Source organism: Phaethon lepturus, unplaced genomic scaffold, assembly GCF_000687285.1.
Source record: "Phaethon lepturus isolate BGI_N335 unplaced genomic scaffold, ASM68728v1 scaffold32535, whole genome shotgun sequence".
Classification (NCBI taxonomy): domain Eukaryota; kingdom Metazoa; phylum Chordata; class Aves; order Phaethontiformes; family Phaethontidae; genus Phaethon; species Phaethon lepturus.
The window spans coordinates 4,598-24,486 of record NW_010541834.1 but is presented as its reverse complement, the minus strand read 5'-3'; the positions used below and the strand labels follow the sequence as shown (position 1 = coordinate 24,486).

At 43.7% G+C, this 19,889-nt stretch overlaps 1 protein-coding gene across 1 annotated transcript in view; it reads left to right on the top strand.

Moving 5' to 3' along the window:
* ARID5B (AT rich interactive domain 5B (MRF1-like)) overlaps positions 1-17,612 on the top strand; it is a 106,309-nt gene extending 88,697 nt beyond the window's left edge. The window contains exons 7-8 of the mRNA XM_010287844.1: positions 11,080-11,278; positions 15,168-17,612. Of these exons, the coding sequence (XP_010286146.1) occupies positions 11,080-11,278; positions 15,168-17,318 (2,350 nt within the window). The 3' untranslated portion in view covers positions 17,319-17,612. The remainder of the gene's footprint in view (positions 1-11,079; positions 11,279-15,167) is intronic.
* The last annotated feature ends 2,277 nt before the right edge of the window (positions 17,613-19,889 follow it).

Genomic DNA, 19,889 nt, shown 5'->3' with positions numbered 1-19,889 from the left:
CTGCGGGTTAAGGTCGCACAGAGAGCAAGCGTTGCTGGGCTCTGTGTTGAAATCCTAGAGTCACTGAGAGAGTGCATCTCTTGTAGTTGTGGAAAAATAAATGAGCCATTCACAAATACTCCATGAACCCCTGTCTCTCTTCTGTTTTCATGCTAGTGGTTTATTTTTTTACATGCAAAACTCTTGAACTGCACTCCTCTTTGATGCATAGACTCATCCTTGTGACTTACTCAGCAGTTACTCAGGGGTATGCTGCAAAGTGCCACAAAGTCATTGTGAAAACCTGAGCAGACTTATGATGCCTTCAAGATTCAAAAGTCTTTCCAGATGAGCCAAAGCAGTTCTCCTTGCCTTGAGCCAGTCTGAGGAAGGAGCAGTCTTTTAGTTTATGGTTAAGAGGGGTCTTAGCACACCAAAGAGCTCAAATCTGAGTTCTTGGATGCCAAAGTCCATTGTGTAATTGTAGGTTAGGTCTGATACAAGGCAGAACCTATTTTCCAGGTCTCTGGCAGGATATCAAAAGATGGCATTTGGAGAAAAAGTCTTGTACGATTTTTAGGTTAGCCCTGAGCTTACCTAAAATATCTTTACCAAATCTAGTCTGAAAAACCAAAACACATATATAAAAACTGTCAGTGCCTAGTCAAATCTCTGGATTTCTAGTGCTAGACACCTTTTTTCCACCACAGGAAAGCTGTATTAAGCCTCAGACTTGGAAGAAAGTAAATGAAATTGTCATGGTTTGTTTCAGCTGGTAATTTTAACTACAGCACCTGTAAATGTAATGCTCATTTATAGCCAAAGTGCTCAGATGACATTTAATCTAAAACTAGAACTACAGTGCAGGAATATACATTCAGGATTCAGGACACACATACATTTTCTAACTTGAAGGTGAGCTGTAAAGCTAAGCTGGAAATTGAATTAAGCTGGGAAGTAAATGCTGAATAAACCTCATGATTTTTCCTTTCTGAATCCCACTGGCCTTTCCCTGCTTACTGGAGGCAGAATAGGCAGTTCCCTGACTTCACTGATCCTGCTGCTGTTTGACTTAGCCTTGCCACTCATCCCTACAACTAGATCTCAAGGGCCTCCATGTTGTGTTAACTAGCTTTCTTCCAAGATGACAGAGGAACTATTAGCTGTTTGCACTGGCTTTAACATATCAAGGCTGCTTAGGTGGCAGCGACCTTTCAGTGACATCCTTAGGACACTGAGGTGTGGAATGGCACCTATGTCCCATTCAGTTACTGCATCCCACCTTCCTGCCCTCTAAGTGCTCCTCTGTAAGGTGGAATTTTGCACACTCCTTCAAAGGGCAAAAAGGAAAAAAAAAAAAAAAGAAAGAAAAAGGGAAAGGAAAAAAAAAAATGCAACCAAACAAAACACCCAAGAAATGGAGAGGGCAGAATTGCCTCTCTGTCTAGCAAATCCCATGAATGAAAAGGTGCTTATAACCTCTAAAAAAACAGCATCTTGCAGACCCATGGTACCAAGGATAGCAAAAGCTGAAACAAAGCCGGTTTTAAGGACTGTAGGGAATGCTTTGCTCCGCTCTCCACACACCCCTGTTTGGAGCAGGGGTTGTGGTGGTTGCTGCCGCTGTGCTATAGGTAGGCAGAATGCTTTGGTCGCTGCAGTGTTTGCTTTGTTTCCCTGGTAAAAGGGAAAGAAAGATTTTGTGTGCATTATCAACTGATTCATTTTTCATGTAGTACGGTTTGTGTTTCCAGTAACTGGTTTCATTTTAAAACAAGGCAAGGCTGCCAGTGTTTCAGTAAGTGTTATTTGTATATTAGTTAGACAACTTTTGTTTTATTAATGAGTATAATAATGAAAGTGCAGGTTGCTGAGTAGAAGCAATGGGTGTTTTTATTTAAAGCATAGCAGGCACCGTATAATGCCAATGAATGCATTATTGTCACTGTAGGCATGGCTGGTCTGAACCTGCCTCTGATTGGGTTATTCCAAATAGGCCCAAGCACTTCATAAAAATGTCTTTGTCAGCCTAGTTTTCCTTCCAAACCTATTCATCTCTGTCAGTTTTTAATATTAGTACCAGGCTCTTGGCTATAGTCCATTAGTACTGTACTTAATTGCTCATGTTACAGATGATTACCAATATAAAAAGCATCAGTGTTTTGCCATCGTGGGGCTGTTGCTCTGTACACGACTCGGACTGTACAGGGCTTATGAGTTGTTGTTTTGGTCGTTACTGTATTTGTTTGTGCTCCTCTAATGCATTTACCTTCCGTGATCACAGAAAGCTAGAGAAGCGTGTGGTTAGTATTAGCTGATTCAGCCTGAGCCTTTCCTGTGAAACTTAACAGCCCTTGTCAGTACCCTACATCTCTCTCTCTTATCAAGAAACCCTCAGAAACGGCTACTTTTCTGCGAAGGACTCTGCTCCATGCTGCCTTCCCCTAATAATGCATAATGTGGTTTTCACATGCAGGGTTTGAGGTTTCTTTCACTTTTACGCAAAACACACAAAATTTTCTGGCGTGAACGATAGGCTGTGTTTCTGCAGTGCTGGTGACGTTGTAGTTAGGGATTTTTCATAAATACTACACCACCATGACTCCCTCCAAAAAAAAAAAAAAAATCCCCAAACCAAAAACCCCAACTTGCTATTTTGCAGGGTATAAAGAGTTCCCAATAAAATGCATTGAACAAAACAAAAAGAAGAGCAATTGCCTGTTGGGGCCTTTTTCTGCCTCCAAGTCTGGCTGTGATTCATCTTGGTTTCCTCCAAGGCAAGCCTTGTGCACGAGCTGCGCACAAACACGCATGGGCTGGGGAATTGTGGTGAGCAACGGCATGCGGTAACACTCCCCGGCTGCTTTGGTAGATGAAGGTGTCGTAGCAGGCAACTGGATAGTCCCGTAGAGCAGTGGCCTCCTGACCTCCTTGGGTGCTGCAGGGAGCTTGATTCCCTTAGAGTCTCCAGCAGGGATGGACCCCCATGCCTCACTCTTCAGCAGTGTAGCTTGTATGCTGACCCTCATGAGTCACTAGCACCTTGAAAACCAGGCTGTCGTGGTCAAACCCTGTTGGAGGGGGATTTATTAGGCTTCATGCTTTCATCAAATTCAGGCAGGTGATTGGCAAAGTGTTCTGCAGAGCCACAACCACCTGGGATGTGATGAGGAGCAGATAGGTGAGATGGGTCCCTGCAGCGGAGAGTGGTTCTTCACAATCCAGCAGAGTGGCTGTGCCCACGCTTTGGACACAGACCCATGGAGGTTTTTATTCTGGCTGTGAGTGTGGCCCCTGGGCACCTACAGAGGACCCTGCACATCTGTCCCTTCCCAGGGGACTAAACGCCAGGAGATACAGTGTTTTGTACGGTTCAGAGCCTGTTCTGCCATTTTTCTGTCTAAATCACTCACATAAATATTCCATATTATCAGAAACACAAGGCGGGTCAAAATAAGTCCCTTACATGGTTTCCCTTTAACAGCCGTAAAGTCTCTCTACCCTAAGGATATTGTGCAGTAATTCAATATGCAAGAGAGCCCTGCGTTCCATGCAAATGCTGTTTGGTTTTGTTAAAGCATTTGGATAACTTTGCTAACATGTAAGCGTTTCAGTGGAGTTTTGTAGGAAATAGCAGCCAATCTTTTAGAGGGAACAAAAAATAGGAGGCTGGTATAGCATCTACAGGAAAATGCTTATGGTTATCTTTTAATACACATTGTAATTAATAGAAGGTTTTGATTTACACTGTTAAGTGTGAAAATATCCTCAGGCAAAAATTAATCAAGTGTTATGTCATGCTGTAAACTACAGCTAGCTCTTTGTTTGACCCAAAAAAACTTGCCAAGCAGCAATTTTTTCTTGTCGTACTAACTTGGTTGTTTTATTTTTGTCTTCACCCCACTTTCCTGCCCCTCTCGTGCTTCAGCTAGTCCCAGACTCCCACAAAACTTCACAAGTTGCAAATTGTCTCAATAGTTTTCCATCAAGGACAAATTTAAGCCTGAAGATAGATGAGGTGTCTCAATCCTCTCTTTCTTTTCCTGGATTTTTGGTTTGTTTTTTTTTTTTTCTTTTTGATAAATAACAAGAGGTTTGTACTTATGATTTTCTGCCCTCAGGGCTTTATCATTAAGATTAAATAACTGTACTCTCAAGCATACCACTGAACAAACATCTTTTCAATTATGTGAGTAACAGATGCTTTAACAAAGGAACTATTGAAAATTCAGAAAGCTTCCCCCCTCCCCAAAATTTAAAAAGTATCAGATGACAGAGGAATGTAATTGTTTACCATTAAAACAGATCCTTAGCTGTCCATTCAAAACATCTGAGAACACAAAGTTTTTTCAAAACTTCTTCAGGACTGGGTTTACATCCTCGGAGACTTACTGGCCAGCACTGGAGTCTGTGGGAGTCCTTGGGTGCAACAATACCGGACAGTCGGGCACTGCTTTCCAGTGCCTGGAAACAGATGATCTCTCTCCTTGCAGGGAATTTTTTCCCAGCCACATACTTCTTTCTGCCTGGGAGTTTGTCCCAGTAGAATTGGGGGATGCCGTGTCCTACACAGTGCTCCTGGGTGAGTTGTCACCCAGGCAGAGGGAACTTCCCCAGACGTGCCCGCTGCACACATGTGCATCGACACTTACTGGGCGCTGCGGCTGTGCAGAGTGCCCAGTGCGGTTAGGGTCCAGGCACCCCTCGCAGCTGAGCTGGGTGCTTGTGGCTGGCCAACATCAGGCAATGTGTGTCTCGCATGGTAACCTCATTTCATAACATCCAGGAGTACAGACAGACTCTCCACAAGGGGACAAGCCCCTTCTCCTTGCTGGGAGCTGAGTTGCCCCAGGAAGGTGCTGCGTGATGGATGATGTGTCACTCTCCTTTTCAGGAGCAGCACAAGGGATGGAGGGTAAGATCTTTCCCCTCAAATTGCCCAGGTCCACTGGGAATCTCCACCTTGTACTTTATTGTAGGACTTCGCTAATATGGCAGTGGTTGAATAGCCATATTGGGTTGAAGCCCCTACTTTATTCAACTTTGTGTGATGGAGATGGGACTCAGAGCTCCCAGAGAGGCTTGGCAGGATTTTGGAGTCCCTCCAGGAGACGTGCACCCCACAAGGCAATGCAAAATGGTGTCTTTAAGCTTTTGCTGAGCATAGGGACCAAGCATTGCAGGGACTCCGTGGGCCTACCGAGCAAAATGCATGTCTGCCTTCAGATGCAGAAATGGTGGCTGTGGCCAAAACAGAGGCTTGCAGCAATTTTGGTAGAGTGACCTGAGGAAGCTGCTCTGTCCCCGTGACCCTTCCTTTGAATCTTTCCCATGCAGTAAATCTGCACTGAAGGCAAAAGACCGGGGTTGTTCATCTCCCCCTGCTGAGCCATAGGATTGAGAGTGCCTGAGCTTCCCTCGCCTGGCTGTGCAGCTAAATCAACAGCTGTGTTTGCAATGTCACTAATTTCCAGTTTACTTAAAACAAAGTGTCTTTGAATTCTCTTACAGCAGCACAGTTCCCACCTTTCAGCAGTGAGCCATTCTCATTACCCACCAGCACTCCCAGTGGGCTGTGAGGAAAGTTGTTGATGAAAGGATGAAAGCCATTTCTTTAAGGAAGGAAAGTTTTTTGGGAAGAAAATTGAACTCAAATATATTTTGTCTTTGCTGATAAAATACATGCCAGTTTTGTACTTCAGACAAATGCAAATAATCCTATTGCTATTGTGTTCTGCACAAAAGCGCACGAGGCTTGCTTTCGTAACTCCTGGATTGTACAATGCGATCCAGGGAAATCAGGCTTGAGGAACACGTTTCCTGATTTCTTCAACATATTTTATATTCCCATTTTGGCAAACAGGATGAAATCTTAGAGTCTGGGTTATTCCTCTCCCTTCTTCTCTGCTGGGAATTTTTTACTGGTGGCCAGGAGAGCTGCCTCCTGCTCCTGGCCATCACCACCAGCTGATTGCTGCTGACGGTGGCTTGTTTCCCGTGCTTACACTGACACCATTACTCCAAGATTTATCCCTTTTGAAGAGCATCAGGGTAAAAAAGACAAGACTTCTCTTGGGATCAGAGCTCGGGCATTCTTGCAGGTCCATTAAAACAACGGAATGTTTTGCCACTGAGTTTCTAGGGAATAAGAATCGCGTTTCTCTCACTGAGGTTATCAATAGGGGCCTCTGCACTGCAGGGGCTGTCGCTGGAGCCACCCCGAGCCGCCCCAGCTCAGTGGCCACTCATCCCGGTCCTGCGCTCAGACCCTCTGGCTGGAGGGGATGTGGGCAGCTCTGCCCAGCTGTTGTGAGGACCTATTCAACCAGATGGTTGCCCTGTTGAACCAGGCAGGCCGGCTGCCTTATCCCCCAGCTCTGGCAGTGCCTTCAGAGGAAGGAGCAAGAGCCACTGTGGCATAATGCACCCAGGAGGGAAGTGTTTTCCAAACTCCTACCAGTAAAGAGATTTATTGCCTATCCCTTTTCAGTGTTTTTGAAACTCTAAGAGCTTAATGTTCTCATGATTTACATTAGCATCTAATCCTTGCGTAATCTCACTAATCCCTTGGCCCGAAGATATCCATTGGCAGTGAGTTCCACAGGTTAACCGGTTGCTGTATTCATTTGGTGGAGCGGATTTAAATCTTTTTCCATTGCCGTTGCAATCAACCTCTTTAACCTTCTGGCCAAAGATGGGAATGGGGCAGCATCTCCCAAGGAATGGGCTTGAGTATTTTAAGCCCTCCCAAGATTATTCTTGTGGATGAGAGGCTCCATTGCGCGCTGTTTTGCGTTGGGCTTGGAGCCCTTGAGAAAGCAGGATGATGTCAATGGGAGACATGCTGGAATATTTTCTTCTGCCAGAAAGAAAACAAAAATAAACACTGAAACAACCGATATAAAAAATATTGTAGAGGTTGTGCTGAACTGCCTCCTTCCCTCCTTCCCTCCTTCACCCTGCGTGTCCTGGGCATATGGTTCCTCCCCAGCCCGAGAACCCCGTCATACCCATACGCAGTGGGGAGAATTAAAGAGGAAACTGGCAGCCTTAACATTTAATTTCCTTCCTCTTTCTGGGCTGGTCAGATCCTTTGCATTATTGTAACTACTTTTTTTATCATGTCTATAAATAGATGTGCTCTCATGTGTCCTGTGAAGCAGAGTCGGGCCAAAAAAGTCATTCATTCTGCATAATCAATACATGAAATGTAGCGGTTACTGGCTTAGATGAGATCTTGTATTGCTCATTCTGTAGCTGGGAAAAAATGTTGACTAATAAAGATTAAGGGCTTTTTTTTCTTTTTATGAAATGCTAATGATGAAGACATGTTTGATATACTGTGAAATACATTTCTCTAATGTGAAGTTTCTGCTTTTTGTTGGGAAAGGGATTCAGTCCCTGGAGGATTTTAGAATTTGTAAATATAAAATTATCTGCTTCAGTGTTCTTTAAAAAAAGGTTGGCAGAAAGCCAGATTACTTACATTACTGTAATAGATTTGCTGACCTCTGACATCTGCTGCAGAGAAGTACATTGAATTTTTCATAATATCAGATGATGCAGATCTAAAAACTCAGTACACTCTGCACCATTATTTAATTCAGGACTTAGTAAAGCAAAATCTTTTTTTGAGTAGCATTTTATACGTGATTAAACTTAATATTGCCGATTGTAATAAATCAGGATTAGTATAGTACTGATTTGTTAATCTAACTTGTATTGATTTTAAGTTGTCTTTATTTAAAAAAAAAAAGGGCTGGCTTTTCACAGTGACTGAATTTAATAAGAAGCCCTGTGATAGCAAAGACTCCCCTACTGTTTCTGCTCTTGGCTGGAAAATGTTATTCTTGTATTATTCCAGGAAAGAAAAAAAAAAAACCTCATGCTGCTAAAAATCTGCTGCCTGTGGAAAGATTTTTTAATACACTAGTGCTTACATATTCTATTTATGTTAATTGACTTATAAATAATACATTTTATTAATCTTAATATTGGAATCTTGATCATGATAAAGACCCTTTTATTTGGTCTCCTCATAGGCTTTACAAGTAAATATTCTTTAGACCACAAAATATTCCCCCCCTTTTCCTTTTTTATGAATACTTTGATACTTCCCCCCGCCGCGAAATACAGCCACAGTTCAAAGCGACTGAAAACGTGGTTGTTGTTTCCAAAGTGCGATACATTCGAGGTATCAGGCTCCATTTTTTCGGATGCCGTCTTCACCTCTCCTTGCACAAAGATTGATTAAATCTTACCTGTGCTGCAAATATTTGACCAAAAAAAAAAAAAATCTTGTGTTGGTTTCAGACATGTCACATTCTGCTAAACTATTTGGCTAACAGCAGATCGCATTCTTCCTGTGTTGGGCAATATTGACCTTAAATTGGCTAAGCCGGCTGCTTTCATGGCATGTGAGCCGGCTGCTTACATGTTCCGAGAGCTGTACTAGCTTTATTACTCCTGCGCTATAAAAACTTCTAATAATCAAATGATAAGATCATATCCTGTGGGTAATTGTGTTGTACCATGACAGGATAACTGAAAAAACACTCAGTGAAAATTGCAACCAACGGAAATCTCTACGTGAAGCGGCAATTGTTGGCGTTGCTCGACTCGGTGCGGCTCCCCGGGGTCTCGCAGCCCCGCGTTCCTGCCCGGCTGCCCCTGCGGCCCCCGAACCCCATCCCGGCGGTGGCAGGGAACAGCAGCCTTGCCAGCCTTCGTTTCAAACGAGGAGGGGAAAATCCTCGAACAAGCCATCCTTGTGTTTTGATTCAGTTTTACCTTAGTCATGCCGCCTCCCCGATACACGAAACATTTAATTCCAGATTTCCTGCCGCTGGCTCCGGGCCTTTGACCGGCTATGTGAAATGTATTTTTACTGCTGTCGGCCTGCCAACTGCTGAGCTCAGTGAAAAATAACTAAAACGAAAACCTTGTACTCCCACATGAACCCTTAAGATCAGAAAAGGAAATTTAAGCCATGGTTACTAATTAGCGCCAAAGCTAATGAGTTCTGGTGAGGTGCAGCAGGAGGAGGAGGAGTTTGCGTCCCGCGTTACCGTACAAGGCTCGGTGGAGAGCACGCGAGCGGTGATTAATTGCGTCAGCGCGGGCCTTGCTCCCGTCCTGGCCGTAGCCATGGGGTTAATCACACGGCATCGTTCACGGAAAGGCCCGCTCGTGGGCCGGGAGCGTCGCCGTCTCCCGTGGGGTGCGGGACAGCGGCTGAAACCTTTACGGGTGGAATACGTAGATTTGTAACGGGCGACGCGTTCCCATGGAAACAAAACAAAGTCAAACACTCCCCTCGCAGTGCTAACAATTATTGTAATAAAATGTGTTTTTATTAAAAGCAATTTTAAATATTTAACACATGGCAGAGCGGCCTCGACGTTGCCCTGTGTGAAACCCAACCTTGCCTCTAGTGAAGTCCAAAGCGCTTTGTGCAGCGCGGGGAGGAATTTGGTGTTTTCACCAATATTTGCGCTTTGTGAAAATGCAGCAGCCTCAAGTATGAACAAGATTACTTTTTTCTGATTCTGCTTAGTTATGCTTTTTATTATATAAACATTAACTGTAATATTACAGTGGGAAGCAGGTATTTGGCAACTACGTATTATTTTGCTAAGTTTGCATAGAGGGAGCAGTTTCCAGTTTTAGCAGCTGTAACATGTTTAAACTCAGTTTGTAATGGGATCTGAAGATGAATATTCCCTGTGGGCTCTGCTTAGCTTCGTTACTGGAGCCCTGCCAAATTCAGGGCTAGAAAATATTATTCACGCCTCTTTGCACATACCATGTCAGAGCATGCTCAGTTAATGAATTTTGTTTCTAATATAGCATAAATTAGGTTTATATTTTAACATAATTTATGTTGTATTTTATTAAAATATAAAATATTATGATCACGAGCAATCTAATTTCTGCACTCTTAAGCCCAAACTGTGTTTGAACATCTATGTATGTAAATCAAAACTGCATGCTTAGAAACTGATTCTAGGATAACAAACGAATATCTGAACCAAAGAGGTTTCTGCCTTGGAGTCTTAGATTAAAGATAATTAAGGATTCCTGGTATTTGAACAGATTTATGTTGTTTATAAGCAAAGTACATTTTCTTCATAGAGTCAACTTTTTTTTTAAACAAATAATGTTTGCTGTATTAAAGTTCATATTTTTAAAGTCTGAATCTTGTATTAATCCCACAGTGAGTCATTAATCATACGAAATGCATTATAAAAACTTTAATCACTGAAGTTGAAACTGAGATTGTAATGCAATCCATCCCTTTTAATTACATCAGTTATTTTTCCTTTCAGATCAGGAATTGCAAAGGGAAAACAGATAGATTAAAACTGAGTGTGTTTGATGCTTTCGGGGGAGGATATTTTTTGTTTGTGTTTCTTCCTTGCTTTTTTAAAGCAATTTCGTGCACTTTATGGAGGACAGTTCCACAGTGAAAAATTCCTTTGCTTTTAACTCTTTTCCTCTCTCCTTCTTCCTTAAAAAAGACTCGCTGGCGAAGGCAGGGAGCATGGGTGCATTGCAAGGGTGGGCTGGTGCCGATGGCAGCATGCGGAGTGCTCTGCCCACTGCTGTAGGTTTCCTGCAGCCCTACTCTCTCGTCTTCTGCCGAGGTCCTGGCACTCGCCCTTGCACGCAGGGGAACCAGCAGCCTGGAAATTGTGTAGCTGTTATCAAGTTGGCTGTGGCTTTGTAGGTGTTTTCCTGGGGTTTGCTGCATGCTTTTAAGGGTAGGGAGGGAAAATAAAAATAAATGGTGGAATTTTTTTTTTTAAGTCAGTCTAAAACGTAGTGGCTCATATCCTCATCTGGTACAAATTGGTGTAGCCACATAAACCACTTCAGCGTTACTGACAACTGATCCACATCAATTCCAAGTCCACTGAATTTACGCTACATGATAATCGTGCCAAATAAATTGATTTATCATACTTGGATTTGTAGATGTAGAGTTTACACTGTTGCTTTTATGGCATGGAAGAAAAAGTAAACTGCTCATAGTAGATACATTTTGTTCTTTGCTAGAATGGCAAAACCTGATCAATTATTTGTTCCTTAATCCCCTAGATTAATCCTGCCGTATGAAAGATTTATTAAAGGAGAGGAAGATAAGCCACTGCCTCCAGTGAAACCTCGAAAACAGGATAACAGTTCCCAGGAGGGTGAAGTGAAAACAAAAGTGTCTGGAACAAAACGCATCAAAAACGAAAACCAAAAGAGCAAGAAGGAAAAAGATAATGCACAGAAACCCCAGGATGCATCTGAGGTTGGTTGCTTTCCTGCTTTTCAACTTTTCAATTAAAAATGTACAGCTTTAATCATGTGAAATCCGATGATAAAATACATAATTTAAACTGGAGAATTCGAACCAGTTGGCCTTTGAGTTTGCTTGGCAATGGAAATTCAGTTGTTGTGGTACTGTCTGTGTTGGGATTTTGCTGGGCTACAAACAGCAACCAGTTAGCTCCATTTTGCATAGCAGTGATGGCAGAAGACCAAGCACTGGATGTAACAAGTAATATTTCTGCTCATTGTATTATACAGTGGTCACCACTGAAAGATCAGCAGCTGCCAAAAGGAAACCACACAACTACCACAGTTATTTCCTAATCTAAGTATAGGGTGCGGGAACCTCTAATACTGTTGATAATACTGTGGTAACTGTTGGACACAGCTGATTTTTATAATGGTAACCTCTGGATCAGCCCTTCCATGCTCACAGATGTATGCATGCCGTGTCAAAAAAACAGATCACTCCCCAGGATTTTTATTGTGTTATACTAAATTTCTCTTTGGATTAAAAGGTCAGATTTTGAGGGAAACACCCTCCAAGCCTTAACTGAGACCAGCTTCCCTCTGACGTGGCATAGATGGTTCTCAGCTAAGACAGGTTCCTGTTCTGTCACCTGCTTCACATGGGCAGGCCCCGGTTTCCATGTAGAGCTGCATTACCCACAGTCATAGGACAGCCGTCGTGGAACAGATTTTATGTTCACAGCCTGGGGTAAGATAGATCAGTAGAATTCATATTTGCCTGCAAATAAGAGTAAGTTTCAGGTGTTGTTAAGTGATATAAAATCAATGAAGTTTTTGCTCCAGTGTTACTTAAGCACTTTCTTTTGCACGTCCTGCCCACTCTCTCCTGTGCCCTGCTTGTGCCCTGTGTGAATGCGGTGGTGAAGCTCCTCACGCACAGCCCCTACACCAGACCTTGCTTTTCCTGTCTTGGTCTGCCAGATCACAGCAGCCTTCAAGGCGTTGCAGTGAAAGTAAGTATTTAAAGAATGTTGAAACACATGATGTGCCCAGCAGACTACGGCTGCTCCCTTGACTTCATTGCCGTCTGGCAGGTACATAAGGCCTGTTTCAAAACTAGTTTGGAAATTAGTATTGAGTCAGCTACCAACAATCCTCCTCCTCGTTGTTTAATGTAGGACCAGTAAACAGGGATGCCTCTGAGAGTTTGTGTACCCAGTTTTGAGAACAACAAATTTTGATTTCCGTGTCTAACTACCTCTTTAAGTTGTGCCTACAAGGGCAATTGCAACTCCTGTCCAAACCAGAATTTGTATTTTAAATTGCCTTCAATGAACAGTACCTTTAATATCTAACGTAAGAGCACTCCACAGAGAGGGGAGGATTTTTTGTTTTCTCTTGCACTGTAATTTTAAAGCAAGGAATCCTGTTGGGGGAAAACGCCTCCACTTCTGATGAAAAATACATAGAGAGGAGAGTGCACGCAAACCTGCTTCAGCCAGTGGAAGGCTGCAACACGAATTGCGCAAAGCAAGGAGATGCAAAATGAAGGCTTGTGCTCCCTTCCCCTGTCACTCCTTAGTCCCTGGTTATTTATTGAGGGGTCTTGGATCAGTAAGAGACTTCACACACTATCCGTACCACCACCGCTAAGCACAACATAACAAGTCAGCAACAGAGCATCAACCTTAACTTTGAATTTCCTTGCTTTTGTTGTTCCCTATCTCAAACTTCCTGCTGCTTAAACTGCAGCTACTTTTGTGTGGTTTGCAGGAAGAGTTCTTAAGCTGCGCTTATTGGAAATGTAGGGAGCGTAGATGAGACAATAAAAATGTACAATTATGGCAGTTTCCTATTGTAAAATGGTACCTTTTATAACAGAATTAATGTCTCCTCCCTGACTGGGATGGAAGACGTGTCCTGCCCCTGGGTAGTTAGGGTGGGAGATTAAGGACCTCAGCCTTCATGCAGGTCACTGTACGGGTAGGTGGTCACTTGAAGCCTGAGCAACAAAGGGGCCTGCAGGGTGGGCACTGTGCCCAGGACGTGGCCCTTACAGGGACCAGCAGAAAGCAGACGTCCAGCTCCTTTGGGTGCAGCAAAACCCAAGTCTGCTGGAGCCCTGCAGAAGGTTGCATGTCCCTCTCACCCCAGCCGTCTCCCAGCAAGTGGAGCCCCATGCCAGGCTCCACATTTGGGTGCAGTCCTCATCCAGGCACAGCAGTGGTAGAGTGTTGCTCCCAGCAAGCCTCTATAGCTGCATGTGTAGATGTGTACGCACGGCCCCAACCAAGCCACCACTTAAACCATTTCTGCCTGTGGCCTAGGAGCTGGCTGTAGCTGTGAGCTGTAAAAGCATAATCAAGTTACAAATGTGCAGTCCTCTCATTTGCATGTTCAACTCATACACCATGAGAAGTGTGCAGGGAGAGAATATAACTTTAATTTATTAGGTTTGGATTTGCTTTTGTGCTCTTCACTGTTTTCCTGCCATCACAATGACACTGTCAATGTAATGAGATACCAGACAAAATGCTATTAGCCTTAGACTGCACATTTCCTCACAATAGCTGAAACTTCAATCAAAATGTTGCTTAACAAAAACAAAGAGCAGAATGTACAGTTATTAAATATGATTTCTCTCTTTTTTTATCCTCCTTGCTTTGCTCATCTGTCTGGTATTTTCCTGTAATTTTATAAGCTCAAGAGACTAGCGATGGTACTTTGTAAAGGACCTAATGATGGTATTTGGCTGCAAAAGGCAGCTATGAGTTTAAAAAGAAGTTAGGATGACTAACAGACACTGTAACTAATAGGCCAACCAACCAGACAGGAATATTTAAAAGCAGCTGTGAAGAAATAAATCTCTGAGAGGGTTAGATTCATTAGGATCTTCTCCAATCCCCCACTCCTATGACAGACCATAAAGCAGCATTTAGGTAATAACTTTCTCGAGGCATCTTATCTTTACAATGAAGAAAGAACGAAAACAATAATAATAAAGGACTCACACAATGCCACTGTTTTATGACTGTCTTATACCACAACATGTCAGAGGAGAGTGACAGCAGTTTTGAAAAGGGCTGTCAGTCAGCTGGATCGCAGATGGGACGCTCTGGTGACCTCTGCGGGTCACAGTTCAGCCAGCTACATAATGGGATGAATAGCGTGAATTGTGCACACAAGCTTTATTAATGGGGGAGCAGAAAGAGCTGCGGGCCCATTGACGATAACATATAAAAGCCATGTTTGTAATAGCAGGCACACACACTTACTGAATGTTGACAACTTCATTTTAATCCGTTAATAAAAAAATGTGTGTCCCAGTTAGCTGTGGCAGTGATTTGCTGCCTACAGTAGGGATTCCTAGTATGCCATTTCTATCATTTTCACACTTTAATGCAGAACTGGGTGTGAATGATCTCCTCTGTGATCACTGAATTTTAAGATAGCTATGCTGGAGAGACTTTATGTAAGAAAAAACATGGGAATCGTGTCATTTTCATAGGTGAAGTTGGGTAGTGAGCGAAATTTCTATAACCTTATAATTTGTGTTATGAAATCCACTCTCCTGCATTTGCCTAATTAATTTTAAAAGAGTATAACCTCAGCGTTTAGCTATCTGGTCAAGCCACCGGTGCCTCTCGTCAGGTTACAAACATCTGCTGTTTTGAAATACCTTATTGTGACCCTGACAGGCATGGTGTATTTCTTAATATTTCCAGGAGGTATGTTTCTTTGTTTGAGTCCGGTACCTGGCGTTAGAGCCTTCATGTTCCATCAAGGTGATTGACAAGTACTTCTCTAAGGGTAGCCAATGGTGTACTGTGTATGATCTTATGAACAGTCTGCCAAAACACACCGCATTCTTATTACTGTCTGTTAAATCATTTTATTAGGTTTCATCAGAACAAGAGAAGGATCAAGAATCAGCAGACCAGAAAAATTTCCCTGAACATCCTACAGCAGGAGAGATGAAACAACCCGTGAAAGGCCCTCCATCTCTTTTACCAGAGGCAGCTCGGCCGCTGCCTCTGGAAAAGACAGACCTGACAGAAAACAGCACGAACAGTGAGAAAACCAAGGAGGAGGTTCAGCACTCGTCCTCTTTCTCAGGTATATCCGTGCCCCCAGAAGAAGACAGTGTGTTGGATGCCCCCATCACAAAACGATTACATGCTCCAGCCGATGCCCTGGAAGACACAAAACCTGAACAAAGACTACACAAAGGTTTTACTGACAGCTTAGAAAGCGAACCTCCAGAAATGCCCTTCACGGCTTTCCCGGTCCAGCTGCCCACTCAGAGTGACACAGAAGATGACAAATTACCAGAGATGGCCGATTACATCGCAAACTGCACAGTGAAAGTGGACCAGCTGGGAAACGAAGATATCCACAACGCACTAAAGCAAACACCCAAAGTACTGGTGGTCCAGAACTTTGACATGTTCAAGGAAAAGGAGCTGCCCGGGTCCATGAATGATGATTCCACTTTTGGTTACACACCACTGCTCTACTCAAAGGGTAATCCAGGCATCATGTCACCCCTGGCAAAGAAGAAGCTGCTGTCGCAGGTCAGTGGAGCAGCCATGTCGTGCAGCTATCCTTATGGTTCCCCTCCACCTTTGATCAGCAAAAAGAAACCGAACAGCAGAGATGAGCTGTCCTCAAGCATATCACAAGGTCCCCACACCCCTAATTCTGATCCTGTAGCAATTAATAGGCCCTCAGTCATACAGCATGTACAGAGTTTTAAAACCAAGGAAGAAAGGAAATCAATTAATGATGTTTTTAAACATGACATACTAAGTAAACCGGATCCTCAGCGCTGTGATTTTTCAAAACATCACCTCAGTTCTCTTGCCGAGTCGTATGTACCGAAGACGGATATCCAGGACTGCAAAGATAAAATGAGTGAGAAAAGGGCACTGCAGCACTCCCATGTGCCCACTTTCTTGGCAGATTTTTATTCATCACCTCATCTGCACAGCCTTTATAGGCACACAGAACACCACCTTAATAATGAGCAGACATCAAAGTACCTCCCCCGGGACATGTTCAGAGAGTCTGAAAATATTTCTACTTTTGCTCAACACAAACACCAAGAAAAACTAAATTTAAATTATCGCCCATCTTTGCATCAGCAAGAAAAAAAGGCAACAGTGGAGGCCTCTTCAGATGATCAGCCAACAGACTTGAGTCTTCCAAAGAGCATACACAAACAGACTGCAAAGGCTCCGGGCTCCGGCCTCCCTCATGCATCCATGGCCCAGCAAGAAGGCAAAGGTATCTCCCCATTCCAAGCTGCAAGCAGCCAGGCAGTGAGCCTAGACTGTAACCCCAAAGCTTGCCGTGTGTCCCCCATGGCCATGACAGCCCCGAAAAAACACAGCGAATTGCTCCACAGGTCTGGGAAGCAGCAGGCCCAGAGACTGGAGAATCTGAGGAAGATGGAGGGGATGGTGCATCCTATCATCAGCCGCAGAACGAGCCCTCAAAACGTGGGGGCTGCCCGGCCTTTGAAACGGAGCCTGGAGGATTTGGACAAAGTCATTTCGGAAAAAAAAATCCGAGCTGTCTCTCCTCTGCACTTACCAAAGGAGACCCCGGCGAAAGACAAGGTTCCCGACCCAGAGGGGGAAGGCAGCAAGCCGGTGCATGGCCTCCATTCTGGCAGCATGCTGGAAAGCCACAAATTTCCCCTTTCAGCCCCCATCTTCCCAGGCTTGTATCCCGGAAGCCTGTGCACAGGGCTGAACAATCGCCTCCCGCCCGGGTATTCTCATCCCCTGCAGTACTTGAAAAATCAGACCGTGCTCTCCCCACTAATGCAGCCTTTGGCTCTTCACTCCTTCATGGTGCAGAGACAATTCCTCACGTCCCCTGCAAACTCTCAGCAACTGTACAGACACTTAGCTGCAGCAACACCTGTAGGAAGTTCCTACGGTGACCTTTTGCATAACAGCATTTATCCTTTAGCTGCTATAAACCCTCAAGCCACATTCCCACCTTCCCAGCTGTCCTCTGTACATCCCAGCACAAAACTGTAAACTCCCTCGCTCACAAAAAAAGGTCTGAGGAGAAAAGTTAAGTTAGCGACATTCCTCCCCCTGTGATGATGTCTCGCAGATTTAGCAATCTGTATTTTTGTCAACCAGGACGCAGTCTTACCCTGCCCAGAGGAGCGCTTCAGAGTTTGATGGAGACAGGACTGCTTCTTTAATTCTGGCTCCCACATCAGCCCCCTTGCCCTTTATCCCTGCCCCTGCAAAAAAGAAAACCAAACACACACACAAAAAACAAAAACAAAAACAAACAAAAAAAACCCACAAAAACAAAAAAAAAAAAAAGAAAAAATCATTGGATTTTGCATATGTGTTTTCTGAAAGGACTTGTATATGGTAAGAGCAAATGTTCAAAGGGAGCCGTGGAAATGCAGGCCCAGTCCTGAGCTCACTGAAATCCCAGGCAAGGGCTGCGTTTGCCTTTCACTGAGCTGAGGACCAGAGGCTGTGTGTTGTTCCAAGTGAGTCAAGGACTCAAGATGAACCTGGAAAGGAGAAGCGGGCCGAGAATCCGTACAATCAGTGGATGTGCTTTTTTGGGTAACTTTTCCTGACTTTTAAAGATTCAATCAATGCAATGTATAGTAAAACGGCAATAGGTTTTTCATTTTAACACTATTAGAACAGAAGGGTAAACACTGTTTAATTTGACTGTACATATCCACTTCGTAAACTACCGGTGTCACATTTGGTCACAATAATTTATATAGTTTTGTTTGTCCAGTATATTCTGTGCTCTTTATGTTTGTTTTTTTTGTTTTGGGTTTCTTTTTTTTAAATTAAACAGTATCATTTTATCTGCAACTTTTTCTAAAGGCTGTGGCTGTCCTAATTTTTTTTTAAATGTGTTTGTAATTTTTCCAGTTTCTTTATACTTATGAGCAGCGTTTTTGTTTCGTTTTTGTGGTAACGTTTACTGTTTACAAACTGAAGCAACTGGTTCAGATTAATCTTAATGGTTATAAACATACTGTAGGTGATGTTACGGTGCAAGGCTGCGAACAAGGTTCCTTTCCCCACAGTCCACTCCTGCGAGGTGCTGAGCACCTCTTGCCCTCCTCCTGTTGTTGCAATGGCTCCTATGCCGCTTCTCGCCTCCCACTGAGCTTTGCTTTCCCGTATTGTGGTCCGTGAATTTGTCGAGCGTTGTACTTTACCCTACCTAGGCTGTGAAACCCTCCTGCCTACCAGAGAAACGGTCTAGAAAACAAAACTCCCTGGCACAAACTGCTGGATGGCAAAGGAGTCCAGAAAACGGATTTGTGGTTTGCGAGAATGTAGAGAATTTAAGAAATTAGGAGAGGCGCCAGTGTTGAGTTGGATCAGAGGTTTACGGCGCCTGTGCCACGCAAGCGGCCAGGCTCGGTAGGATGGGTAGGGGGTTGCATGCAGCGGTTGGGACGGTCCTTTGGCACCCTCACAAGGATCTCAGCCTCTCCCTGGGCATCCTTTTGCAGGGGGAAAGGCTGGGCGTGGAGGGGCTGGGTTTTCCTAACAAAAGAGCTTCCCTATGGATGTGTATTCCCTTTGCAGGGCATCACCACCATACAGCTGAGCATAAGCATGGATAAAGCAAAGTGTGACTTGGAGGCTTTTTACAATGTGAAAATTGGTTGTGATTCAAACCATCTCAGTTACTGTTCAAAGACAGCGTAATTGATACAAAAAGAAAAATGGAAACTACTAAGAAACACTTTGCATGCTAGGCATGTCAGTGAATTTTCCCGTGATATGAAGCCAAATACAATATATAATGTATCATACTTAATATCCAAAGGTGGAAACCAGAATAATATACTCGTCTACTGTTAAAGATCCAGCTTCTTCAATTAAATACTTTATATTCCTGTGGTAAAACTATATTTAATTGATCGATAAACAGACTAGTAGAACTTAGAACATGGATGTGCCAGTGCAGAGCATCCTGCTGCTCCCCAAACCATACAGGAAACAGAACCACAGGCTCAGCCGGGCAGAGGCCACAGTGTAGAGGACATCTCTAGTAAAGTTGCACTAGATCTGAATCACGTGAGAATCAGGGGTTTGGGGATGGGAGGGAAGAGGGTGGGGGGAAAGGGAGAGAATATAGGAATCTACAGTAAATGCAAACAGAAGCTTGTTGTGTGTTTGGCAAAGCAAACGGTTGTCTTTCTTGTTTTGGTTAAGTTGTGTGTCCTGGAGTTGTGCATTGGTTTACACGAAGCGTCCGATTTCCCTTTTGGTTATGTCCCATTGGAATTTGACAGTTGCCCTTTTGGAGCCGTGCTGAGGCAGCACAGGGCTGAGGGACGGGGAGAGGGGAGGAAGGGTCCTCACTTACCCTGTGAGGCAACTGGACACTGCTGGCTGGGGAAGCTCATAATATACTGGGCAAAACGTCAAGGCAAAGGAAAAGAAATGGTAGCATAAACCCCCAACAGAAGCGGTGCATTATTTGTTTAAAAACTCTTACCAGAAATCTTGGAAATCTTTCAAAAGACCATTGAATTCTTCATTGGCTGAAAAGTTGGTGGGTTTTTTTTTTTTTTTAATGTCTTAAATGGGGCTTTGTTTGCA